Raw genomic sequence first — 19164 nt, 5'->3', positions numbered from 1 at the left:
GAGAGAAATAGATATAGATATAGAGATAATAGATATATATATAGAGATAGATAGATATAGATATAGAGGGAGATAGATACAGAGAAAAGATATAGAGATAAATAGAGATAGATATATAGATATAGAGATAGAAAGATAGATATAGAGATAGAGCGATAGATAGATATACAGAGAGATAGATATAGAGATAGATAGAGATATATAGATAGATAGCTATAGAGATATAGAGATAGATATAGAGAGAAATAGAGATAGATATAGAGATAGATAGAGATAGATATATAGATATAGATATAAAGATAGATATAGAGATAGATATAGATATAGAGATAGAGCGATAGATAGCTAGAGATATAGAGATAGATAGATAGATAGATACAGAGAAAAGATATAGAGATAGATAACGGATAGATAAATAGATAGATAGGTATAGAGATAGATATAGATATTAGATAGAGATATATAGATAAAGATAGATAGATATAGATGGTAGCTAGATAGATAATAAATATAGAGATAATAGATATAGAGATAGATAAAGATAGATAGATAGATATAGAGATAGATAGATAGACATAATAGATAGATATAGAGATATATATAGAAAGATAGAGATAGATAGATATAGAGATAGAAAGATAGATAGATAGAGCGATAGATAGAGATAGATATAGAAATAGATAGATATAGATAATAGATAGAGATAGATAGAGATAGATAGATATAGATAATAGATAGAGATAGAAAGATAGATAGATATAAGAGAGATAGAGAGAGAGATATAGATAGATAGATAGATAGATAGAGACAGATAGAGAGAGCGAGAGAGATATAAAAAAAACAAACAAAACACAATACTCACCTCTCCTCCTGCTCCCACGCTGATCCCGGCTTCAGTGTCAGGAGCTGCCCTCTCTGCCAGACACACAGCGGGTGCGCGATGTAGTGACGTCATCGCCCACTGGTTGTGAGTCAGGAGCAGAGAGGACTGAGGGCGGCGCCTTACAGCTGTAGTCTGCAGAGCAGCTTACTGGGCTGGGGGCGGGGCCTCTGGGGGTGTGGAGACCTGAAATGATATTCACTGCTTCGCGGTGAATATTCATTTCTCTTTAGCAGCGGGGACAGGGGCTCCTGCCTCCTGACACCCGCTGCTGCTCCGCTGGCAGGGGCCCCCATAGCAGCTGCATGGTGTGCGACACACCACTGGCTGGGGGCCCCTGGAGCAGCGGGGCCCTAGGCAACTGCTGGCCCTGTATGCCAGCAGGTGCCAGGGCCCACCAGATGCCAGGGCCCACCGGAGAATCCACCGGTTCCCCGGTGGGCCAGTCCGACGCTGATGTCATTGGAATCACTGAAACTTGGTGGGACAATACACATGATTGGAATACAAGACTAGAAGGATACAACTTATTTGCAAGAAACAGACTTGATAAACGAGGAGGAGGTGTCGCATTGTATGTTAGAAAGGCGTATATCTGCACAGAGATTGAAGCTTCAGAGACTGGGAGTTCTGTGGAAACTGTTTGGGTAAGAATACAAGGACAGAACAATGGAAAGGACACCATTGTAGGCATTTACTACAGGCCGCCTGTGCAAGCTGAAGATATGGATGAACTCTTTATGCATCAAATGGCCAAGTTCTCCAAAAAATATGACATAGTTGTCATGGGAGATTTCAACTATCCAGACATTTGTTGGGAATCTCTCTCAGGCAAAACTAACAGGTCAAGGAAATTCTTATCCTCTCTTGCTGACAACTTTATCTTCCAAAAGGTAAAGGAGAAAACAAGGGGAACTGCTACCTTGGATCTAATCCTTATAAACAGGGAGGAAATGGTTGAGGAGGTAAAAGTGGCTGGGACCCTAGGAGGTAGCGACCATGCTATTTTAGAATTTTGGATAACTAGAGGCGGAAGACCTGTGAAGACTCAGACGTCAAGGTTAGATTTCAGAAAGGCAGATTTTAAGGGATTCAGAAAGAGAATTGGAGGGATCCAATGGCTGGATATCCTTAAAGACAAAAATGTCCAGGAAGGATGGGAAATCTGGAAAAATGAAATTCTCAAAGCACAGTTGTTAACAATTCCGAAAAGAGGGAAGAATAGGAAGCATTTAAGGAAACCAGGATGGATGAACACAGAACTTAAGCACATGCTAAAAAGGAAGAAAAAAATGTTTATAAAATGGAAAGAGGGAGGCATATCTAAAGAAGAATATAATGCTGTCTGCAGAACCTGCAGGGCACAAATCAGATTATCTAAAGCTGAAAATGAATTGAGGCTTGCAAGAGATGTCAAAAGCAATAATAAAGGATTTTGGGGATATGTCAAAAGTAAAAGAAAAGTCAAAGATGCTATAGGATTTTTACAGGATGAAAATGATGAAATGGTAAGACAGGATGTTGAGAAGGCTGAACTTTTAAATTCCTATTTTGCATCTGTTTTCTCTCAGAAAGGAAATGTAACATCAACTGTTATTCACTGTCCTATTAAGGGAATAGAAGAATCCAGGATATCTATAAACAGAAAGATAGTGAGGAAACACTTAGCTAGCCTAAATGAATTCAAGTCTCCAGGTCCAGATGAATTACACCCCAGAGTACTGAAGGAGATAGCAGAAGAAATTTTTGAACCCCTCTCTATAATCTTTGAAAATTCTTGGAGAACAGGAGAAGTGCCAGAAGACTGGAGAAGAGCAAATGTTGTTCCTATCTTCAAAAAGGGGAAGAAGGTGGACCCAGGTAACTATAGACCGGTGAGTCTGACTTCTATACCAGGAAAGATCCTTGAACAAATTATTAAACAACATGTATGTCAATACCTGGATAAGAATGAAGTGATTAAACAGAGTCAGCATGGGTTTGTAACTAATAAGTCATGTCAGACTAACTTAATTTCCTTCTATGACGGTATCACTGATTGGGTGGATCAAGGAAATGCTGTAGATATAGTATATCTTGACTTCAGCAAAGCATTTGACAAAGTCTCTCATACAATCCTTATTGAAAAAATGATTAAGTATGGAATGGACAAGGCAACTGTTAGGTGGATTCATAACTGGCTTAGTGATCGGACCCAAAGAGTGGTCGTAAATGGCTGCACATCCAGTTGGAAGAATGTCTCAAGTGGGGTACCACAGGGCTCTGTCCTAGGCCCTGTATTGTTCAACATCGTATTGTTCAACATCTTTATCAACGATTTAGATGAAGGAATTGAGGGTAAACTGATTAAATTTGCTGATGACACAAAGCTAGGAGGGATAGCTAATACTAGAGAAGAGAGAGAGAGGATTCAAAAAGATTTAAATAAACTGGAGAAGTGGGCAGCAACTAACAGAATGGTTTTTAACAGGGAGAAATGCAAAGTACTACATCTGGGCAATAAAAATGGAAAAAGCATATATAGAATGGGAGGAATAGGGCTAAGTGACAGCACATGTGAAAAAGACTTGGGTATACTAATAGATCACAGACTGAATATGAGTCAACAGTGTGATGCAGCAGCAAAAAAGGCAAATGCAGTTCTAGGATGTATTAACAGAAGCATACAGTCTAGATCACGTGAAGTCATTATTTCCCTCTATTCCTCTTTGGTCAGACCTCATCTGGAATATTGTGTCCAGTTTTGGGCACCACATTTTAAAAAAGACATCAACAAACTGGAGCACGTTCAGAAAAGAGCGACCAGAATGGTGACCGGTCTGCAAACCCTGTCTTATGAGGAAAGGTTGCAGGATTTGGGAATGTTTAGTTTGCAAAAGAGAAGACTGAGAGGAGACTTAATAGCTGTCTACAAATATCTAAAGGGCTGTCACATTGTAGAAGGATCAACTTTATTCTCATTTGCACAAGGAAAGACTAGAAGCAATGGGATGAAACTGAATGGGAAGAGACACAGATTAGATATTAGAAAAAACTTTTTGACAGTTAGAGTGATCAATGAGTGGAACAGGCTGCCACGAGAAGTGGCGAGTTCTCCTTCAATGGAAGTCTTCAAACAGAGGCTGGACAGACATCTGACTGGGATGATTTAGCGAATCCTGCTTTGAGCAGGGGGTTGGACCAGATGGCCCAGGAGGTCCCTTCCAACTCTACGATTCTATGAGACCGTGAGGTGAGCGCCGTGTACCCGGGGGAGACTGTGAGGTGTGCACCGTGTACCCGGGGGAGACTGTGAGGAGACCGTGAGGTGTGCACCGTGTACCCGGGGGAGACTGTGAGGAGACCGTGAGGTGTGCGCCGTGTACCCGGGGGAGACTGTGAGGAGACCGTGAGGTGTGCGCCGTGTACCCGGGGGAGACTGTGAGGAGACCGTGAGGTGTGCGCCGTGTACCCGGGGGAGACTGTGAGGAGACCGTGAAGTGTGCGCCGTGTACCCGGGGGAGACTGTGAGGAGACCGTGAGGTGTACGCCGTGTACCCGGGGGAGACTGTGAGGAGACCGTGAGGTGAGCGCCGTGTACCCGGGGGAGACTGTGAGGAGACCGTGAGGTGAGCGCCGTGTACCCGGGGGAGACTGTGAGGAGACCGTGAAGTGTGCGCCGTGTACCCGGGGGAGACTGTGAGGAGACCGTGAAGTGTGCGCCGTGTACCCGGGGGAGACTGTGAGGAGACCGTGAGGTGTACGCCGTGTACCCGGGGGAGACTGTGAGGAGACCGTGAGGTGTACGCCGTGTACCCGGGGGAGACTGTGAGGAGACCGTGAGGTGAGCGCCGTGTACCCGGGGGAGACTGTGAGGAGACCGTGAAGTGTGCGCCGTGTACCCGGGGGAGACTGTGAGGAGACCGTGAGGTGAGCGCCGTGTACCCGGGGGAGACTGTGAGGAGACCGTGAGGTGTGCGCCGTGTACCTGGGGGAGACTGTGAGGAGACCGTGAGGTGTGCGCCGTGTACCTGGGGGAGACTGTGAGGAGACCGTGAGGTGTGCGCCGTGTACCTGGGGGAGACTGTGAGGAGACCGTGAGGTGTGCGCCGTGTACCTGGGGGAGACTGTGAGGAGACCGTGAGGTGTGCGCCGTGTACCTGGGGGAGACTGTGAGGAGACCGTGAGGTGTGCGCCGTGTACCCGGGGGAGACTGTGAGGAGACCGTGAAGTGTGCGCCGTGTACCCGGGGGAGACTGTGAGGAGACCGTGAGGTGTGCGCCGTGTACCCGGGGGAGACTGTGAGGAGACCGTGAGGTGAGCGCCGTGTACCCGGGGGAGACTGTGAGGAGACCGTGAGGTGAGCGCCGTGTACCTGGGGGAGACTGTGAGGAGACCGTGAGGTGAGCGCCGTGTACCCGGGGGAGACTGTGAGGAGACCGTGAGGTGAGCGCCGTGTACCCGGGGGAGACTGTGAGGAGCCCGTGAGGTGTGCGCCGTGTACCTGGGGGAGACTGTGAGGAGACCGTGAGGTGAGCGCCGTGTACCCGGGGGAGACTGTGAGGAGACCGTGAGGTGAGCGCCGTGTACCTGGGGGAGACTGTGAGGAGACCGTGAAGTGTGCGCCGTGTACCCGGAGGAGACTGTGAGGAGACCGTGAGGTGTGCACCGTGTACCAGGGGGAGACTGTGAGGAGACCGTGAGGTGTGCACCGTGTACCCGGGGGAGACTGTGAGGAGACCGTGAAGTGTGCGCCGTGTACCCGGAGGAGACTGTGAGGAGACCGTGAGGTGTGCACCGTGTACCAGGGGGAGACTGTGAGGAGACCGTGAGGTGTGCACCGTGTACCCGGGGGAGACTGTGAGGAGACCGTGAGGTGAGCGCCGTGTACCTGGGGGAGACTGTGAGGAGACCGTGAAGTGTGCGCCGTGTACCCGGGGGAGACTGTGAGGAGACCGTGAAGTGTGCGCCGTGTACCCGGAGGAGACTGTGAGGAGACCGTGAGGTGTGCACCGTGTACCAGGGGGAGACTGTGAGGAGACCGTGAGGTGTGCACCGTGTACCCGGGGGAGACTGTGAGGAGACCGTGAAGTGTGCGCCGTGTACCCGGAGGAGACTGTGAGGAGACCGTGAGGTGTGCACCGTGTACCAGGGGGAGACTGTGAGGAGACCGTGAGGTGTGCACCGTGTACCCGGGGGAGACTGTGAGGAGACCGTGAAGTGTCCGCCGTGTACCCGGCCGGAGAGTTTGGCGCTTTCTCCCGCAGTAACGCGATAGTTATAGGAGATGATGTTGGCCCCTCCCATGTGGGCGTGTCAGTGCAGCTCCCGCCCTTGGCGCGGTGTGTTGTGGGAGAGGGGGCAGTGTGGAGGCTCCGGCGCCATCTTGTCTGCTCTCCGTGCTGCGGCCTCGTCACCTCCGCGCTCTCCGTTGGGTTTTTCGCCGTTTGTCTTCTCGATTCCGTTTACAGTCGGGATGGGACGGAAGAAGAAGAAGCAGCTGAAGCCGTGGTGCTGGTATCCTTCCTCACTGCTGTGCCCGGGTCGCGTACGTCCTGTCAGGGCCTCACACCTCGTCTCATGTCCCGCTCCCTCCGTTATCTCTCACCTTTTCAGCTGTCCCTTACCCCCACTTCACACTCTCCCCTACCTCCTGATGGGGGCGTTCTTCCCAGATGCCCCATCGTACCTGTGATGGGAAGGCTTCCTCGTAAGATGCCCCCCTCCTGATGGGGACCGCCTAGTCCTGATGGGAAGGCCTCCTCACCCCGATGCCCCCCTCCTACCTCCTGATGGGAAGGCCTCCTCACCCCGATGCCCCCATCCTGCCTCCAGTTGGGAAGGCCTCCTTGTCAGATGCCCCCATCCTGCCTGTGATGGGGAGGCTGCTTCATCCCTATGCCCCTCTCCTACCTCCTCATGGGAATGCCTCCTCGTCAGATGCCCCTCTCCTATCTCCTGATGGGAAGGCCTCCTCGTCAGATGCCCCCCTCCTACCTCCTGATGGGAAGGCCTCCTCGTCAGATGCCCCCCTCCTACCTCCTGATGGGAAGGCCTCCTCGTCAGATGCCCCCCTCCTATCTCCTGATGGGAATGCCTCCTCGTCAGATGCCCCCCTCCTATCTCCTGATGGGAATGCCTCCTCGTCAGATGCCCCTCTCCTACCTCCTGATGGGAGAGCCTCCTCGTCAGATGCCCCTCTCCTACCTCCTGATGGGAGAGCCTCCTCGTCAGATGCCCCTCTCCTACCTCCTGATGGGAGAGCCTCCTCGTCAGATGCCCCTCTCCTACCTCCTGATGGGAGAGCCTCCTCGTCAGATGCCCCCTCCTACCTCCTGATGGGAAGGCCTCCTCATCCTGATGCCCCCTCCTACATCCTGATGGTGACCGCCTCGTTCCGATGCCCCCCTCCTGATGGGGACCGCCTCGTCCTGATGGGAAGGCCTCCTTGTCAGATGCCCCCATCCTGCCTGTGATGGGGGGGCTGCCTCGTCCCGATGCCCCTCTCCTACCTCCTGATGGGAAGGCATCCTTGTCAGATGCACCCACCCTGCCTATGATGGGGAGGCTGCCTAGCCCTGATGCTCCCCTCCTACCTCCTGATGGGAATGCCTCCTCGTCAGATGCCCCTCTCCTACCTCCTGATGGGAATGCCTCCTCGTCAGATGCCCCTCTCCTACCTCCTGATGGGAATGTCTCCTCGTCAGATGCCCCTCTCCTACCTCCTGATAGGAAGGCCTCCTCGTCAGATGCCCCTCTCCTACCTCCTGATGGGAAGGCCTCCTCGTCAGATGCCCCTCTCCTACCTCCTGATGGGAAGGCCTCCTCGTCAGATGCCCCTCTCCTACCTCCTGATGGGAAGGCCTCCTCGTCAGATGCCCCTCTCCTACCTCCTGATGGGAAGGCCTCCTCGTCAGATGCCCCTCTCCTACCTCCTGATGGGAAGGCCTCCTCGTCAGATGCCCCTCTCCTACCTCCTGATGGGAAGGCCTCCTCGTCAGATGCCCCTCTCCTACCTCCTGATGGGAAGGCCTCCTCGTCAGATGCCCCTCTCCTACCTCCTGATGGGAAGGCCTCCTCGTCAGATGCCCCTCTCCTACCTCCTGATGGGAAGGCCTCCTCGTCAGATGCCCCTCTCCTACCTCCTGATGGGAAGGCCTCCTCGTCAGATGCCCCTCTCCTACCTCCTGATGGGAAGGCCTCCTCGTCAGATGCCCCTCTCCTACCTCCTGATGGGAAGGCCTCCTCGTCAGATGCCCCTCTCCTACCTCCTGATGGGAAGGCCTCCTCGTCAGATGCCCCTCTCCTACCTCCTGATGGGAAGGCCTCCTCGTCAGATGCCCCTCTCCTACCTCCTGATGGGAAGGCCTCCTCGTCAGATGCCCCTCTCCTACCTCCTGATGGGAAGGCCTCCTCGTCAGATGCCCCTCTCCTACCTCCTGATGGGAAGGCCTCCTCGTCAGATGCCCCTCTCCTACCTCCTGATGGGAAGGCCTCCTCGTCAGATGTCCCCTCCTACCTCCTGATGGGAAAGCCTCCTTGTCAGATGCCCCCATTCTGCCTGTGATGGGGGGGGGGCTGCCTCATCCGGATGCCCCCCTCCTACCTCCTGATGGGAATGCCTCCTTGTCAGATGCCCCCATCCTGCCTGTGATGGGGACCACCTCGTCCGGATGGGAAGGCCTCCTTGTCAGATGCCCCCATCCTGCCTGTGATGGGGACCACCTCGTCCGGATGGGAAGGCCTCCTTGTCAGATGCCCCCATCCTGCCTGTGATGGGAGGGCTGCCTCGTCCCAATGCCCCTCTCCTACCTCCTGATGGGAAGGCCTCCTTGTCAGATGCCCTCATCCTGATGCCCCCCTCATAGTGAGGCACCGTTTTGTCCAATGTGGCTCCTCATCCGCTCCATGCAGGTTGTGACTAGGTCAGTAATCTCAGGTCAGATGATGATTCTGCAGCAGTCCCCCGCAGTAGAGTTGCAGGACTTGAGGGAGCAGTTGTTGGGTTTGTAACTGTGTACTTTTTTGGTAGGACACTGTATTTTGGGGAGGAGGGGGTTAATATGCCTAAATATATTGTTTCTTATGGCTCCATAGTATGTATTTTGTTTGTGTGACCGTGATCTCCCATAGATAATTCAGATTTGTTTGAAGTTAAGAGTCCTTAACTGGCTGCAGGTACTGCAACCGAGACTTCGATGATGAGAAGATCCTCATCCAGCACCAGAAGGCCAAACACTTCAAATGCCACATCTGTCACAAGAAGCTGTACACCGGGCCGGGCCTGGCCATCCACTGTATGCAGGTGAGCAGCACTATCTTCATGGTGTGCGCGGGGCCGGGTGTGGCGGCACGCGGTCACGTGTTGTGTACTGTGTGTGACATGCGAGGTACAGGAGCCATACTCCTCTGTGGCCTGTATCCAGCCATGTGTCGACACTGACGTCTTTCTCTGTAGGTTCATAAAGAAACCATCGATGCTGTACCCAATGCCATCCCTGGCAGGACTGATATTGAACTGGAAATTTATGGCATGGAAGGAATTCCTGAAAAAGATATGGAGGAAAGGAGGCGAATGCTGGAGCAGAAAACACAGGGTATGTCTGGTGCGGCAGAAACAGCGGCTCCAGCTTCTTGTCTGCTCCTTCTCATCTCTTGTGCTCTGCTCTTCCAGTCGATGGACAGAAGAAGAAGCAGGATGACTCTGATTACGATGATGACGACGAGTCTGGCCCCTCCAGTGCGTTCCCAGCACAGATGCATGCCCACCAGGGGTACCTGCCAGGTCTGCATGGATTGGCGGGTGCTCCAGGCATGCCCCCAGGTGAGCTCCTTTGTAGATATGACCCACCTCTCTGGTGTTGGTTTATTTAGTAGTCTCTGGACAAACGATTGATGTTCGCTGTGCTCTGTTGTCTGTGAAGAGCATGCCCATCATTATGATGGTACCAGTGTATCTGTGGTGTATGGTGCTCCTCACGGACAGGCAGTTCAGGCTCAAGCTGTACCTCCCTATTAGATCATTGAGCTCCAAATGTGTCCACAGTTATTTCAGTGGTGTAGCTTTTGTTGCTGATGACACATCCCATTGCATAATATCTCCCCTTTTTTTTTTTTTGTCAGGAATCCCTCCTCTAATGCCCACTGTACCTCCACTGATGCCCGGGATCCCCCCAGTTATGCCTGGAATGCATCATGGGTTCGTATCTGAGGCATTTTATTTTTGGAGCTGTTCCCCCAGGTTTTGAGGCTTCTCACACTTTATCTTCTCTTTAGCATGTTACCGATGGGTGGCATGATGCACCCCCATGCTCCTGGCATTCCCCACATGTTGGCTGGACTGCCTCCAGGTATGTTGTGTGACAAGTGTGAGCAGCTAGTGATTAATGACTGTGTATTCCTCTCTAATACTTTTTTTTTTTTTTTTTTTTCTTTTTTTTTCCTAACCTTTTAAGGTGTGCCGCCTCCAGTCGGCCCTCGTCCGGGTATCCCAGCTGTTACACAGGCTCAGCCCATCTCTGCTCCTGGTGTTAGCAGACTTCCATCTCCCAGCACGTCTGCCCCAGCTGTGCCCTCGGTGCCCAAGCCACTATTCCCCAGCGCTGGGCAGGTGAGGATCACTGATCAGCTAAGATTCTTAGTGTGTTGCTGAAAGCCTTGTGGTGAGGTGGCCATTGGTCCTGAGCCATTGTCCTTCTATGCATTTTATTCCTAGTGATGGATAAACGGCCATAACTTCTATGCCTGCAAAGCTCGTCGTCGTCCTGTTTCTGCTGCGGCACAGCTTTGTAAGGTTGATGGGGTCAGAGGAATGTGTGAAATGTGGCATTGAGTGAACGGATTGCTGCTTGTGATCTCAGTACATGTTTGAGACTGGTGTCGTGTCTGCAGCCGGCAGTGAATGTAATGTTTGTGATGAGGGTTGATCGCCTGTGTATGTGCTAAGACAGCAGGGCCTCTGTCCAATCTAGAAAAATGAGGTTCAGTTTCATATATATGATGGGACAGTTGGGACTTTGCCACTTGACTGTGTTGTTAAGTGTGTGTGGGGGGGAAGCTCGGACACCTCTAAGCTGTGGAGGGGGGGAACCTCTGACACCTGGGCTGGGTATCGGTGGAGGGCAGACCTCGGACACCTCTGGGCTGGGTATCGGTGGAGGGGGGAACCTCTGGCCTGGGTATTGGTGGAGGGGGGACCTCTGACATCTCTGGGCTGGGTATGGGTGTAGAGGAGGGGACCTCTGACACCTCTGGGCTGGGTATGGGTGTAGAGGAGGGGACCGCTGGGTATGGGTGTAGAGGAGGGGACCTCTGACACCTCTGGGTAGGGACAGTGGGTCGCAATCACATGTCTGTGTATCAGGGCCTCGCTCACCCTGTGCTCCCTTCTCAACACCTCTCTTTGTGCCGCAGATGGGATCACCTGTCACCAGTGCATCTCCGTCCTCCAGTTCAGAGAGCCTTTCTGCACCTGCTAAAGTTCTGTTTCCTAGTGCTGCACAAGTATGCAGGATATTGCAGTGTTTGGTAGTTTTTGCTTCCCATATTAACCCTTTGGACATCTGTCCATTTTTTTTTTTTTTTTTACATTAATCAAAGCAAGAACAAATATCAAATAAAATAACTTTAATTTCTTACACTGGTCTAAAGGGTTAATGCATGCATTGCATTACTGGGCGTTATTGGCTTAGTGCATGAATGTGTGCCGCCTGACCCTTCACCACCAGCATACGAGCGTATGTGTTGCCCGCAGGCCTCCCCCCGTACTCCTCCATGTAAACATCTGGAGGAGATCTGGGGTTTTCTCTGGGAGTCCTGTGCATGTGTCACGTCTTATGAGTAGTGGTCCTCGATGTATTGGGGATGATTATAGGACTGTCTGACGTATGTGGCTGTGACATACTGGTGACGGCCGTCTTTACTCCATTTCCTCCCCCGTCCTGTAGCTTACGCTCTCTTGCTGGTGTGTGAGTGATGTGACTTTGCTCTGAACTTGGCGCATTGTTGCACGGCCTTAGTCTTTTTTGATTTGACAGCATATAACTTTCTCCTACCAGGCGGCAGCGACAGTGGCCGGACCGGTGGGCACAGACTTTAAGCCTCTGAACAGTGCAACCATTACAACGTCTGAGCCTCCAAAACCAACGTTTCCCGCTTACACCCAATCAACTATGTCTACCACTAGCACCACAAGTAGCACCGCGGCTAAACCGGCTGCTTCCATAACAAGTAAGCCTGCTACCCTGAGTACTACTAGTGCGACTAGTAAGTTGATCCATCCAGATGAGGATATATCGCTGGTAAGTGGCCGACTCGCCCGCACATTTCTAGGAGCCATGTCACCTGTTACACACTTTATTCTGTACGTGACATGGAAGGTATTTACCTTACTCTAATTCAGTCCTGTATCTTTTTTTTTTTTTTTTCCCTTTTCCAGGAAGAGAAGCGTGCCCAGCTTCCGAAATACCAGCGTAGCCTGCCTCGGCCAGGGCAGGCACCCATGGGAGGCATTGCTAACCCTCTTGGAGCTATGATGACCCCACAGCCTGGCATCCCACCACAGCAGCCTGGCATGCGGCACCCTATCCCCCCTCATGGTGAGTTTGCTCTGCGGGAGCGTCGCCGTAGAATCTTTATTAGGATTGATGATGGAAGACGTCTTGTGATAATTCTTAGCTGCTCATGTATCGACGTGTTACACTGCCCCCCCCCCCCCCCACACACACAGCCGGTCTCCTCTTTGTGGAGTGATCGTTCCTCTTATCTGGCATGTTTCTTCTCTCCCCAGGCCAGTATGGCAGCCCGCACCAGGGCATGCCTGGATTCCACCCTGGTGCAATGCCTCCATTTGGACAAGCGCCACCTATGGTCCCACCATACCAAGGTGGACCCCCTCGACCACTGATGGGAATGCGACCTCCTGTCATGTCTCCAGGTGGCCGCTACTGACCTTGCTGCACTAAAAATAGGTTTGGAGATTAATCCTTTCTCACCTTGTGCTGTGTAAATAGCCGCGCTCCATCTCTCCCCTGATACCAGGAACTGTTGGACATTTTACACTGGGGAGGGTGTTTTTTTTTATTATTTCCAGGGAGGGAGAGTTCAGGGACATGAGAGCGGACACTTTCCTGATGTTACAATTTATACTATATGGCTTCTTTCCCATCCAGGTTTTTAGAAGTGGCGTATAGTAAATTTGGTTCTTCGTTTAATTGTGAAGGCGCCATATACCTCCACAAGGCAAGTCCTGTCATTACTTTGCTATATGTAAGGTGACGCCTTCACAGCTCCCCGGGGCTGTTGGACTCCTGGTCCCCAACTGTGGTTGGTGAGGGCAGTAATGTCATTGTATCTCGATGTCCTCTGACCTCTGTATTGTTCATATTGTTCACTTCCTCATTATGTAATAAAACCAGAGAAAATCTTCCGACTTCTTATTAATTGCCAGCTGCAAATCCCTCCAAGGTTTGTACAGGTTCATTTACGAAGAGACTCCCTCCTCCGGGTCCATCTCCACAGGCGCTGCTCCTCTTCTAGCAAGTGATGGGTTATTGCATGTGTCTCCTGTATGGCTGACCTGTACTCGCTGGTGTCCAGAAGAATGGCCTTCACCTCCTGTGTCAGCTCCAGGCCAGGCAGCCATTAGTACAGGTCCAGCTACCGAGCAGGAGCCGGGTCGATAGCAGTGTGTGCACAGGACACCGGTGATGAAGTCCATAATGATGGTGTAGACTGTAGATCGGCAGATCTGTGCAATGATGCATGTGTTTTGCTTCAGTTACTGAATCCTGTTCTAAAACAAGCCTTTCTCTTCTCCCCATAGCACTGCCCTAGCACAGGCCGAGTCTCAGTGTTGCCCTATTCAATCTGAGGCAAGTGGCATTTATTTTCTTCAGGGGCCCTCACAGCCTTAGCTGTTGGATATATATGTCCCCAAACTTGCAGCAAGTTTGGTGAAGGCCCCTGCCGTTTTCTGTAATGTAGGGATTCTGCTGGTTCATTGCTGTGTAACAAAACTTGCTGCATTAAACCTTGTACACTACCACGTCAGCGGACCACGAGGGGCTGTGTGCATCGCTCAGTGTGGTGGTGGCGGTGGTCAGACCCGGTAGCACATACTACTCACTAAAAGAGTTAGGGATATTTGGCTTTAGGGTGAAATTTATGGAAAACCTAAAAAATTCTCTCTCCAGTGATATTTTATCATGACAGTCGGGCACTAAGTAGAAGCATTCAATGGTGATTTCGTCATGTCAAACAATTTATTGAAACAAAAGCACACCACAGTTGTGGTAGACCCCAACAATAAAGTGTCTCAATAACTTGTCCTGTGGCCTTCAGCATCAATTACAGCTGACAACGACGCCTACTGCTGGTCACAAGTGAAGTTATTGTCTGCTGAGACATGGTGTCTCACTCTTGAAGGGCTGCCCTCAGGTCATTGAGGTTCTGGGGTACAGAATTACGAGCCTCTACACAGCAACTCTAGAAGGACGTAGATCTGGGGATTTATTCTGACGGAATGTAGGCTGAACTGGATGGACAAATGGATTTTCGGCCTTACTATGTTAACTCAGCTGATCGTAGAGGTTGTCTATGGGATTTAGGTCTGGAGAAAAGGGCAGGCCACTCCATCTGAGGTCCTTTAGTCTCCAGCAGTTACCTACTGATGCTACCTCGACCTGGAGCATGGTCGTCCATGTTGATGACATTAGGCCGGTGTTTGAGTAGAGGCACAATGATTGGATTAATTGTTATGCTAGTACTAGGGGCATGTCACAGTGTCAGGAAGTTCTGTATTGACTAGACTCATCTGCCCTTACTGTAAACCTCACCACCACCAAAGGCTTGTGTGGTGACAACTCAAGTGGTTGATATATACAGGTGCTTCTCATTAAAAATGTAATTTTATTTCAGTTCTTCAATACAAAAACTGAATCTCCTCTATTCTCTAGAGTCATTACATACAGAGTTATCTATTTCACGTGTTTATTTCTGGTAATGATGATGATGTAATCGAAGTACATGTATCAAAGTACTGGCAGTTATAACAGGGCAGGAGACAGGTAAGACATTTATATACATCTACTCCCTGTACATTTGGAGTACAGCAAATATATACCATATGCATTTGTGTAATTTGTATCCTGGCCCCTGCATTCACACACATCCACCGCCCTGGCATTAACTCTCTACACTCCATCCATATCGGCCCCTCGCTCCTTTCCTCTCCTATGTATAGCACTCACGCTCTTTTCACATTGTTAAATTGCACAGATCCAGTCGGTCCCACCATTCAACATAAGAGACGCTCTCACAAATCACTTAACCATCTGCTCACTCTTTCTATCCTCCTCCTTGTCGCAGGAGACATTGCTCCCAACCCTGGTCCCCCATGTTATAGAAAGTCAAACCCCCCAACTGCTACACTCAGAAGAAACCCCTCTAATCTTATTAATATTCCCTGCATGCCATCTGTCTCTCTTAATTGTGCACTTTGGAATTCTCGCTCAGTGTGTAACAAACTCTCCTTCATCCATGACTTCTTCCTTTCTAATTCTCTTAACCTCCTGGCTCTTACTGAAACCTGGATCCAGCAGTCAGACACTACTGATGCTGCTCTTTCATACGGGGGACTACACTTCTCTCATACCCCAAGATCAGACAATAGAGCAGGTGGAGGCGTTGGTCTGCTCCTATCACCAAAATTTACCTTTCAGGTTATCCCTCAACTACCTTCACTTGTCTTCCCTTCTTTTGAGGTCCATGCCGTCAGACTCTACACCCCCTTCTCCATGCGAGTGGCGGTGGTGTATCGTTCTCCCGGACCCTCCCATCAGTTCCTGGATCATTTTGCCACTTGGCTTCCACATTTTCTCTCCTGTGACATCCCTACCCTCATCATGGGAGATTTCAACATCCCCATTGCTCTTCCCCTCTCCCCATCTGCTACTCACCTTTTATCTCTAACCTCCTCGTTTGGCCTTTCGCAGCTTACTAATTCTCCAACGCATGAAGACGGAAACTCCCTTGACTTGGTCTTCTCTCGGCTTTGTGCAGTGGATGATTTTGCAAACTCCCCTTTCCCGCTCTCTGACCACAATCTTCTTTCTCTATCAACTGCCAGGCTGCTCAGGTCACCCCCACTGTCCATACTTCTAGAAACATACAGGCCATTAACACCCAGAAACTTATGAAGAACTTGCAGTCTTCATTGGCCCCTATCTCCTCCCTCTCATGTCCTGATTCTGCATTGAACCATTACAAGGAAACACTTCAAAGTGCCCTGGATGAATTTGCACCCTCTATAAATAGAACACCACAACGCAGACGGCGACAACCCTGGCACACACGGTGTTAACACGTTTCCTGCAGCGGTGCTCCAGGTCGCCGAACGTCTGTGGAGAAAATCCAATCTACACGAAGATTTCATCCATTATAAGTTTATGCTTAGAACATACAACACTGCCCTTCACCTCTCCAAACAAACCTATTTCAACACCCTCATCACCTCACTGTCCAATAACCCGAAACGTCTCTGACACTTTTCATTCTCTGCTCAACCCAAGAGTACAGAGCTGACGATCTGGCCAATTACTTCAAAGAAAAAATTGACCAGATTTGACAGGAAATTATCTCCCAATCCCCTCATACCATGCACTGTCCTCCCTCCCCCACTGCATCTAGCTCACTCTCTGATTTTGAACCAGTCACAGAAGTAGTAGTAATCAGACTCCTTGCATCTTCTCGCCCAACCACTTGCATCAGTGACCCATTTCTGTCACATCTCCTCCAGTCCCTTTCCCCTGCTGTCACCCCTCACCTAACTAAAATATTTAACCCCTCTCTCTCTTCTGGTATCTTTCACTACTTAAAAACCATCCCTTGACCAAAACTGTGCCGCTAACTATAGACCTGTCTCTAATCTTCCCTTCATCTCTAAACTCCTGGAACGCCTGGTCCACTCCAGTCTTATCCGTTCTCTCTCTGATAACTCTTTTCTCGACCCTCTCCAATCCGGTTTCCGCTCCTTACACTCTACTGAAACTGCCCTCATTAAAGGCTCTAATGATCTACTAACAGCTAAATCAAATGGTCATTACTCCATGCTAATTCTCTTGGATCTCTCTGCAGCATTCGATACTGTGAATCATCAGCTCCTCCTCACTATGCTCCGTTCCACTGGCCTCAAGGACACCGTTCCTGGTTCTTCTCCTATCTCTCTGACCGCTCCTTTACTGTATCTTTTGCCGGTTCCTCCTCTTCTCACCTTCCCCTTACTGTTGGGGTTCCTCAAGGATCGGTTCTAGGCCCCCTCCTCTTCTCCTTGTACACTGCCCCTGTTGGTCAGTCAAACAATCAGTAGATTTGTTTTCCAGTACCATCTCTATGCTGATGACACCCAATTATACGCTTCTCCTGACATCGCCTTTCCAGAAAACACCGGCGATTGTCTAAACGCTGTGTCTAACATCATGTCCTCACTATATCTGAAACTGAGCCTGTCAAAGACTGAACTCCTGGTGTTTGCTCCCTCCACTAATGTACCTATACCCGACATTGCCATTTCTGTGTGTGGTTCCATTATTACTCCCCAGCAACATGCCTGCTGTCTTGGGGTCATACTTGATTCCGAGCTTTCCTTTGTCTCCCACATATGATCACTGGCTCACTTTTGTCATCTGCACCTCAAAAACATTTCTAGAATTCGACCTTTTTTTTACTTTTGACTCTGCAAAAACTCTTACTGTTTCTCTTATTCATTCTCGTCTCGACTATTGTAACTCTCTTCTAATCGGTCTCCCTCTTACCAAACTCTCCCCTCTCCAATCTGTCTTGAATGCTGCAGCCAGGATCATATTCCTCACCAAACATTACACCGATGCCTCTACCTTGTGCCAGTCATTACACTGGCTACCCATCCACTCCAGAATCCAGTACAAACTTATTACCCTCACCCACAAAGCCCTCCATGGCTCAGCACCACTTCCCTGGTCAATACGATTAGTCCCCAATCCCCACAATTTTAAGCGTGCCCTGAAAACGCATTTATTTAGTCTGGCCTATCGCCTCAACACATTAACCTAATCTATCCCTGTGTGGCACAGCCAAAAGTTATACCATAGCCAGGTTCCCCGCATCATGTCCCCACATGCTTTATGCATCCATTAGTCCTCTGCGTCTGTACTGTTACACACTTAACATTATGGCTGGTCCATACAATCAGGGCAACTGTTACCACCCACCTCTTGTGTCTCCCCTTTTCCCTTATAGATTGTAAGCTTGCGAGCAGGGCCCTCATTCCTCTTGGTATTTGTTATAATCTATGTGATTATTGTTATGCTGTAATGTCTATTGGTCTGTACAAATCCCCTCTGAAATATAAAGTGCTGCGGAATATGTCGGCGCTATAGAAATATAATAAATTTTATGATTATGGCTTACAGCCAATGAGAACCCAAAAGTCATTATCTCAGTAAATTAGAATAATTAATAAACACCTGTGAAGGCTCCTAAGTGATTATAAAGGCCCCTTAGTCTGTGTCAGTAGCTCCACAATCATGGGGAAGACTGCTGACCTGACAGATGTCCAGAAGGCAGTCACTGACACACTCCACAAGGAGGGGAAGCTACAAAAGGTCATTGATAAAGAAGACGGCTTTTCACAGTGCTGGATCCAAGAATATTAATAGAAAGCGGAGTGGAAGGAAAAAGTGCGGTAGAAAAAGGTGCACAAGCAACCGGGATAACCGCAGCCTGGAAAGGATTAAGAAAAGTAATGTGGGGGAGATTCACAAGGGGTGGGCTGCTGCTGGAGTCATTGCTTCACACCACGCACAGACATCTCCAGGACATGGGCTACAAGTGTCACATTCCTTGTGTCAGCCACTCATGACCAATAGACAACACCAGAAGTGTCTTACCTGGGCCAAGGAGAAGAAGAACCGGACTGTGGTTAGTGGTCCAAGGTGTTTTTTTTCAGATGAAAGTAAATTTTGCATTGCATTTCATTTGGAAATCGCGGTCCCAGAGTCTGGAGGAAGAGTGGAGAGGCCACAATCCAAGCTGCTGGAGGTCTAGTGTGAAGTGTCCACAATCAGAGATGGTTTGGGGAGCCATGTCATCTGCTGGTGTAGGTCCACTGTGTTTTAGCAAGACCAAAGTCAGCGCAGCCGTCTATCAGGACATTTTAGAGCACTTCATGCTTCCCTCTGCCGACAAGCTAGATGGAAATGTCATTCTCCAGCAGGACTTGGCCCCTGTCCACACTGCCAAAAGTACCGATACCTGGTGTACACACATCA

At 49.8% G+C, this 19164-nt stretch overlaps 1 protein-coding gene across 12 annotated transcripts in view; it reads left to right on the top strand.

Moving 5' to 3' along the window:
* Window positions 1-6206: 6206 nt before the first annotated feature.
* Window positions 6207-19164, top strand: part of ZNF207 (zinc finger protein 207) — a 29307-nt gene continuing 16349 nt past the window's right edge. For 8 of the 12 annotated variants that reach the window (XR_012226987.1, XR_012226986.1, XR_012226983.1 and 5 more), the window contains exons 1-12: window positions 6208-6376; window positions 9038-9164; window positions 9318-9456; window positions 9534-9683; window positions 9983-10058; window positions 10136-10209; window positions 10315-10469; window positions 11273-11362; window positions 11917-12159; window positions 12297-12456; window positions 12648-13099; window positions 13683-13731. Coding sequence is in view for 2 of the 12 variants with exons in the window: in XM_073560799.1 (XP_073416900.1) it covers window positions 6336-6376; window positions 9038-9164; window positions 9318-9456; window positions 9534-9683; window positions 9983-10058; window positions 10136-10209; window positions 10315-10469; window positions 11273-11362; window positions 11917-12159; window positions 12297-12456; window positions 12648-12808 (1416 nt within the window). In the remaining 10 variants the exon portion in view is untranslated. Of the gene's footprint in view, window positions 6377-9037; window positions 9165-9317; window positions 9457-9533; window positions 9684-9982; window positions 10059-10135; window positions 10210-10314; window positions 10470-11272; window positions 11363-11916; window positions 12160-12296; window positions 12457-12647; window positions 13287-13682; window positions 13732-19164 lie in introns of those variants that run through there. The other 4 variants (XR_012226988.1, XM_073560799.1, XM_073560797.1 and 1 more) reach the window with 4 other exon arrangements.

The sequence above is a fragment of the Dendrobates tinctorius genome, unplaced genomic scaffold, assembly GCF_039654945.1.
Source record: "Dendrobates tinctorius isolate UK_male_01 unplaced genomic scaffold, ASM3965494v1 ptg000305l, whole genome shotgun sequence".
Classification (NCBI taxonomy): Eukaryota; Metazoa; Chordata; class Amphibia; order Anura; family Dendrobatidae; genus Dendrobates; species Dendrobates tinctorius.
Note: the sequence above shows the minus strand (reverse complement) of the source record. Positions and strands in the feature narration are given on the sequence as shown.